Genomic DNA, 7,426 nt, shown 5'->3' with positions numbered 1-7,426 from the left:
TTCCAGTTCCTGGTACAATCCCCCCGACACATTCTCATCCTGTTCAGATTCCACTTGTCTCTTTAGTGTCTGGATTAAATCTGACTCCATGAGTTGGCGCAGGAATTCCAGCCCTTCCCCATTCACTCACTGAAAAGCTACTTCCTCTTGTCGCTTTGTTTGCTGCTTCCATCAATCGCTTTCATTCTCTGCCGTCTGGTTAGTGATTCTTCCGACACTTTCTCCCGATCGACTCTGTCCAGCCCCCTCGTAATGTTCAACACCTCGATCAGGTCCCTCTCCCCTCAGCCTTCTCTCCCAGGGAAACCGTCACAATTTCACCCGTATATCCTCCATAACTGAAATTCCTCTTCCCTGGAACCGTTCTGAGTCTTTGGTGCGGGCGCTCCCTCCAATGCTTTTATCATCCTGCCCCTGTCTACTCCATTCCACTGCTTGTATCTGCTTCAATATCTCATCACCGCCATGAACGTTCAGACTCTCCCCTCCCCCCCCTCCCTCCCCCCCTCCCTCCCCCCCCTCCCTCCCCCCCTCCCTCCCCCCCCTCCCCCCCTCCCTCCCCCCCTCCCTCCCCCCCCTCCCTCCCCCCCCCCCCTCCCCCCCCCTCCCCCCCTCCCTCCCCCCCTCCCTCCCCCCCTCCCTCCCCCCCTCCCTCCCCCCTCCCTCCCCCCCCCTCCCCCCCCCCCCCTCCCCCCCTCCCTCCTCCCCCCCTCCCTCCTCCCCCCCTCCCTCCTCCCCCCCTCCCTCCTCCCCCCCTCCCTCCTCCCCCCCTCCCTCCTCCCCCCCTCCCTCCCTCCCTCCCTCCCTCCCTCCCTCCCTCCACCTTCCCTCCCCCCCTCCCCTCTGTGTATCTCTAATATAACTGACCGACCATTAACATAACTATCAGATTATTTTGCGTGTTGGTGAATTGCAGTGAGGGAGGATTTCTTCTTGCTCGTTTACAAGCTGGGCCTCGGGAGCTGGGCCTCGGGAGCTGGGTCTAGGCTCTCTGCTGCCTGTAGATGTTGGGGAGGTTTTTTTTGCTATTGACCCAGCTGTCCCTGTTGTTCCTCAGAGGGTAAGACTGACTACTTTGCACGCAAGCGCCTTGTGGTTCAAGACAAGAACAAGTACAACACCCCCAAGTACCGGCTGATTGTGCGCATCACCAACCGGGATATAGTTTGCCAGGTAAGAGGGGAGAGGCGGAAGCTTGTGTCAGTGCTTTGGGGGAGGCGGGTCTCTAGGAGGATTTGTTGAACTGATGTCACAGACAGGAGTGGGGGAGGGGCTGTGCTGTCGGCGGAGAGGGGGGGCTGCGCGGTGGGGTTGCTGGGGGGGGGGGGGGCATTGCACACTCAGAGGGGGTAATGTGGGAGGGGCAGGATGCATTGCGAATTTAACTGGTTGCAAATTGGCAGTAATGTGACTTGGGAAGTTCTAAAAGGCGACAGTGGTTAGCACTGCTGCCTCACAGCGCCAGGGACCCGGGTTCACTGCTGCCTCACAGCGCCAGGGACCCGGGTTCACTGCTGCCTCACAGCGCCAGGGACCCGGGTTCACTGCTCCCTCACAGCGCCAGGGACCCGGGTTCACTGCTCCCTCACAGCGCCAGGGACCCGGGTTCACTGCTGTCTCACAGCACCAGGGACCCGGGTTCACTGCTGCCTCACAGCACCAGGGACCCGGGTTCACTGCTCCCTCACAGTGCCAGGGACCCGGGTTCACTGCTGCCTCACAGTGCCAGGGACCCGGGTTCACTGCTCCCTCACAGCGCCAGGGACCCGGGTTCACTGCTGCCTCACAGCGCCAGGGACCCGGGTTCACTGCTGCCTCACAGTGCCAGGGACCCGGGTTCACTGCTGCCTCCCAGCGCCAGGGACCCGGGTTCACTGCTGCCTCCCAGCGCCAGGGACCCGGGTTCACTGCTGCCTCCCAGCGCCAGGGACCCGGGTTCACTGCTGCCTCCCAGCGCCAGGGACCCGGGTTCACTGCTGCCTCACAGCGCCAGGGACCCGGGTTCACTGCTCCCTCACAGCGCCAGGGACCCGGGTTCACTGCTGCCTCACAGCCCCAGGGACCTGGGTTCGATTCCAGCCTTGGGTCGCTGTCTGTGTGGAGTCTGCACATTCTCCCCGTGTCTGCGTGGGTTTCCTCCGGGTGCTCCGGTTTCCTCCCCAAGTCCACAGATGTGCGGGTTGGGTGGATTGGCCGTGATAAATTACCCTTTAGTGTCCTAAGATGTGTAGATTCATAGAATCCATTCAGCCCTCGAGTCTGCACTGACAACAATCCCAGCCAGGCCCTATCCCCATGACCCCACGTATTTACCCTGCTAATGTCCCTGACACTCGGACAATTTCATAAGATAAATGAGCAGAATTAGGCCATTTGTCCCATTGGGTCCGCTTCACCATTCCATCGCTTTGGAGTAGCAAATTTCACAGATTCACAACCCTTTGGGAGAAGTTGTTTCTCCTCCGCTCTGTTTTAACATCGCCAATCCACCTAACCCGCAGATCTTTGGTTGGGGGATTAGTGGGATAAATGTGTGGGGTTATGGGGATCGCGGTGGGGGGTGGGCCTGGGAAAGATCATCTTTCGGAGAGTCAGTGCCAACCCGATGGGGCAAAAGGCAGTCTAGGAATTGTGAGAGTCTTTTTCAGTGGGCTGTGTCCGCTCTCAGTGCTTTACTTATTTGTTGTTGGGGGTTAGAGTATCTGTGCGTCTTGTTCTCTTTCCAATGCGACATGTGACCACGCTCGTTTTCTCTCGGTTACAGGTAGCGTTCGCTAAAATTGAGGGAGACATGATCGTGTGTGCCGCGTACTCTCATGAGCTCCCCCGATATGGCGTGAAAGTCGGGCTGACAAACTACGCGGCGGCGTACTGCACTGGCCTCCTCCTCACCCGCCGGGTAAGTGCAGGGTGCGGGAAATGGCAGGCTTGGAGAGGGTGGGTCTGTCCTCCTTGGGGGGCGGTGGGGGGGGTGGGGGGTGGAGAAGAGACGGCTGAGAGGAGGTTTGATGGAAATGGTTAGCATCCGGGAGGGTGGGGGGCTTATGCTGAAATGCTGCAGCCTTTACGAGATGTCTTGTCCTTCCCTGTAGCTGCTGCAGAAGTTTGGGTTGGATAAGATCTATGAAGGAGAGGTGAAGGTGACTGGTGATGAGTTCAATGTGGAGAGCCTTACAGGGAAACCCTCTGTCTTCACCTGTTACCTGGACGCCGGGATGACCCAGACCAGCACTGGCAACAAGGTCTTCGGAGCCATGAAGGGGGCAGCTGACGGAGGCCTCTCCATCCCACATAGGTAAGAGGACAAGAGATCATCACCTCGGCGGACAGAGGCCATGCAGCCCCTCATGTCTGCTAGCTCTTCAGAGGAGCTAGCCAATCAGTTCCATTTCCTCTTCCAAGTACCGTTATGTTTGGTGGGGGTGAGGTCATGGCCGAGTGATATTATCACTGGACTATTAATCCATAGAAACATAGGAGATAGGAGCAGAGGAGGCCATTCGGCCCTTCGATGGTGCCATTCATCACCATCATGGCTGATCATCCAACTCAATCGCCTAATCCTGCTTTCTCCCCATAACCTTTGACCCCATTCGCCCCGAGTGCTGTATCCAGCCGCCTCTTCAATACATTCAATGTTTTGGCATCAACTACTTCCTCCACTGTAAGGTCAGGCTGGATAGACTGGGACTTTTTTCTCTGGAGCGTAGGAGGCTGAGGGGTGACCTTATAGAGGTCTATAAAATAATGAGGGGCACAGATCAGCGAGATAGTCAATATCTTTTCTCAAAGGTTGGGGACTCTAAAACTAGAGGGCATAGGTTTAAGGTGAGAGGGGAGAGATACAAAAGTGTCCAGAGGATGGTGAGTGTCTGGATCAAGCTGCCAGAGGTAGTAGTAGAGGCGGGTACAATTTTGTCTTTTAAAAACCTTTTAAAAAGCTTTTATTAACAGGGGGTTGGAGTTTAAGAGCCGTGGGGTTATGCTGCAACTGTACAGGACCTTGGTGAGACCGCATTTGGAATATTGTGTGCAGTTCTGGTCACCTCACTATAAGAAGGATGAGGAAGCGCTGGAAAGAGTGCAGAGGAGATTTACCAGGATGCTGCCTGGTTTGGAGGGTCGGTCTTATGAGGAAAGGTTGAGGGAGCTAGGGCTGTTCTCTCTGGAGCGGAGGAGGCTGAGGGGAGACTTAATAGAGGTTTATAAAATGATGAAGGGGATAGATAGAGTGAACGTTCAAAGACTATTTCCTCGGGTGGATGGAGCTATTACAAGGGGGCATAACTATCGGGTTCGTGGTGGGAGATATAGGAAGGATATCAGAGGTAGGTTCTTTACGCAGAGAGTGGTTGGGGTGTGGAATGGACTGCCTGCAGTGATAGTGGTGTCAGACACTTTAGGAACATTTAAGCGGTTATTGGATAGGCACATGGAGCACACCAGGATGATAGGGAGTGGGATAGCTTGATCTTGGTTTCAGATAAAGCTCGGCACAACATCGTGGGCCGAAGGGCCTGTTCTGTGCTGTACTGTTCTATGTTCTAAAAACCATTTAGACAGTTACATGGGTGCGATGGGTATAGAGGGATATGGGCCAAATGCAGGCAATTGGGACTAGCTTAGGGGTTTTAAAAAAAAGGGCGGCATGGACCGGTTGGGCCGAAGGGCCTGTTTCCGTGCTGTAACCTCTGAGTCTGGGTTAGTACGGTGCGTCCAGTGGTGAACAGTTTTATCCTGTGATTTTCTGGTTACAATGCTGGATAATGTTACCAGTTTCCTCCCCCAAATGATGAAGCAACATTCATTTCTTATCCATCCCTAATTGCCCCTTGAGAAGGTGGTAGGTGAGCCACCACCTTGAACCCACTGCAGTCCCTGGGGTGTAGGTAAACCCATAGTGCTGTTAGGGAGGGGGCTCCAGGATTTTGACCCAGTGACAGTGAAGGAACGACCGATATATTTCCAAGTCGGGATGGCGAATGGCTCGGAAGGGAACCTCTAGGTGGGGGTGTTCCCAGGTATCTGCTGCTCTTCTTCTAGATGGAAGCGGCCGTGGGTTTGGAAGGTGCTGCCTAAGGAGCCTTGGTGAGTTGCTGCAGTGCATCTTGTAGATGGTACACACGGCTGTCACTGTGCGTCGGGGGTGGAGGGAGTGAATGTTTGTGGATGTGGTAGCAATCAAGCAGGGATGTTTAAGGTTGCAGATCTCACTCCAGCTCTCTCATGCTCTCTCTCTCTCTGATACATTCCCTCTTTCCCTAGCACCAAGAGGTTCCCTGGCTACGACTCAGAGAGCAAGGAATTCAATGCTGAGGTGCACCGTCGACACATCTTTGGATTGAATGTTGCTGATTACATGAGACACCTGATGGAGGAGGATGAGGATGCTTACAAGAAGCAATTCTCCAGTTACATCAAGAACGGTGTGACCCCCGACATGGTGAGCATTCTCTCTGTCTGTGGAGTCTGGTATCGCTGGGGCAGAGCCGAGCTTGGGGCAAAACTGGAGCTTGCTCAGCGCAATGGCCCGTGCTCCTTCCTTTGCTTCACAGCCAACTACACCTCAACGACCCACCCTGGGGGTGAGGGATGCTCTGTGAAGGCTGGTGTCTCTCTGCGCTGCTCCTACAGCCCCTGAAGGTGTGCGGTTGGAGGGCAGCAGGGGGGTGGATGTCGATATGTCATCAGGTGTGTACGGAACTGACGGCTGTTTGCTCTCCTTCAGGTGGAAGAAATTTACAAAACGGCTCACCGAGAGATCCGAGACAATCCCAGTCACGAGAAGAAAGTGCGGCAGGAAGCGGTTAAAGGCAAGCGGTGAGTGTCGGCATTCGGAGACGTCCGGGTGGCCAGGGGCTGAACCAAATTGGGCCAAAGCTCTTCAGCAAACCTTCCCTCTTGATACTGTTGTGGTTTGGGGGTGGCTTCAGTGCTGCATGGTGGTGTGGAGGTCAGGGAAGTGCCAAGGACCTTGTTTGTGTATGGCCTGTGGAGAGATGTCAGATTTTTACGGGATGTGGGTGCCACTGGCCAGGCCCAGCATTTATTATCCATCCCTAACTGCCCCTTGAGAAGGTGGCGGGTGAGCCTTGAACTCGCTACAATCCCTGAGGTGTAGGTACACCCACAGTGCTGTTAGGGAGGGAGCTCCAGGATTTTGACCCAGTGACAGTGAAGGAACAGCCGATATATTTCCAAGTCGGGATAGTGAGTGAGTCGGAGGGGAACCTCCAGGTGGGGATGTTCCCAGGTATCTGCTGCTCTTCTCCCTCTAGATGGTAGTGGGCGTGGGTTTGGAAGGTGCTGCCTGAGGAGCCTTGGTGAGTTGCTGCAGTGCATCTTGTAGGTGGTTCACACGGCTGTCACTGTGCGTCGGTGGTGGAGGGAGTGAATGTCTGTGGATGGGGGGCCAATCAAGCGGGGCTGCTTTGTCCTGGATGGTGTCGAGCTTCTCGAGTGTTGTTGGAGCTGCAGCATCCAGGGAAGTGGGGAGTGTTCCATCACACTCCTGACTTGTGCCTTGTAGATGGTGGACAGGCTTTGGGGGCAGTCAGGAGGTGAGTTACTCTCCGCAGGGTTCCCAGCCTCTGACTTGCTCTGGTAGCCACAGTGTTTGTGTGGCTGAGTCCCAGTTCAGTGCTTGTGGCCCTGGGGCTTAGGGGGAATACTGCTTCTGTCATTGATTTGTCTCTCCCGTTAACAGCCCCAAGTTGCCATATCATAGAATCCCTACAGTGCAGAAGGAGGAGGCCATTTGGCCCATTGAGTCTGTGCCGACTACAAGGGAAGCCTCCACGTTATCAAGTGTCTGATGTTTGGGTTGTGTTGTGTCCCCCTCCTGATAGTGGATACACTCTGAGGAACTGTTCCTTGGGCTGACTATGTTGTGTTGTCTAACTGAGAGTGCTCACGATTGTTCCCCGGGACTGAACCCCCTTTTCCCTTTGTGCTTCCCGCAGGTGGAACCGGCGGAAGTTGTCCCTGGCTCAGCGTAAGGACCGTGTTGCTCAGAGGAAGGCCAGTTTCCTGCGGGCACAATCCCAGGGTGGAGATTAACCAGCAGCAGGGTAGCTGTGTGCTCATCTCCATTGAAAACCACTCTGTGCGGCTGGGGAAATAAAGAGATTCCAAAAAGCACCCATTTTCTGCCTTTTACCTAAAGCGGTGAAGCCGTGCGATCTTGTGTTCTCTCCACCCAATCACAGCTCCCCGGAAACAGGGTCTGCTCCCCAGACCACCCATTGTCCCGGCAATGACCCCCCTCGCCAATCGCAATGGGGTGATGACCGCATCAAACCGGCGATGTCCCCGCCCCCCACTGCTCAGACCACCCATTGTCCCGGCAATGACCCCCCTCGCCAATCGCAATGGGGTGATGACCGCATCAAACCGGCGATGCCCCCGCCCCCGCACCCCACTGCTC

At 55.5% G+C, this 7,426-nt stretch overlaps 1 protein-coding gene across 1 annotated transcript; it reads left to right on the top strand.

Annotated features, from left to right (window-relative positions):
• The first annotated feature begins 1,060 nt into the window (after positions 1–1,060).
• On the top strand, positions 1,061–7,140 carry LOC144489671 (large ribosomal subunit protein uL18-like). The gene is made up of 6 exons (XM_078207533.1): positions 1,061–1,173; positions 2,765–2,899; positions 3,093–3,295; positions 5,266–5,443; positions 5,729–5,820; positions 6,963–7,140. Exons 2-6 carry the CDS (start codon positions 2,792–2,794, stop codon positions 7,057–7,059), a joined length of 678 nt encoding a protein of 225 aa, XP_078063659.1. The 5' UTR covers positions 1,061–1,173; positions 2,765–2,791; the 3' UTR covers positions 7,060–7,140.
• Positions 7,141–7,426: the final 286 nt, after the last annotated feature.

Source organism: Mustelus asterias, unplaced genomic scaffold (assembly GCF_964213995.1).
Source record: "Mustelus asterias unplaced genomic scaffold, sMusAst1.hap1.1 HAP1_SCAFFOLD_2425, whole genome shotgun sequence".
NCBI lineage: Eukaryota > Metazoa > Chordata > Chondrichthyes > Carcharhiniformes > Triakidae > Mustelus > Mustelus asterias.
The sequence above is the reverse complement of the archived record's forward strand: the minus strand, read 5'-3'. Positions and strand labels throughout refer to the sequence as shown.

What these genes read in the sequence shown, in the direction of transcription:
- LOC144489671 (XM_078207533.1), top strand. Translation starts at nt 2,792, where the DNA reads ATGATCGTGTGTGCCGCGTACTCTCATGAGCTCCCCCGATATGGCGTG. An exon ending in GCCTCCTCCTCACCCGCCGG is followed by an intron (nt 2,900 to 3,092) that starts GTAAGTGCAGGG and finishes CCTTCCCTGTAG; the next exon opens with CTGCTGCAGAAGTTTGGGTT. An exon ending in ACGGTGTGACCCCCGACATG is followed by an intron (nt 5,444 to 5,728) that starts GTGAGCATTCTC and finishes GCTCTCCTTCAG; the next exon opens with GTGGAAGAAATTTACAAAAC.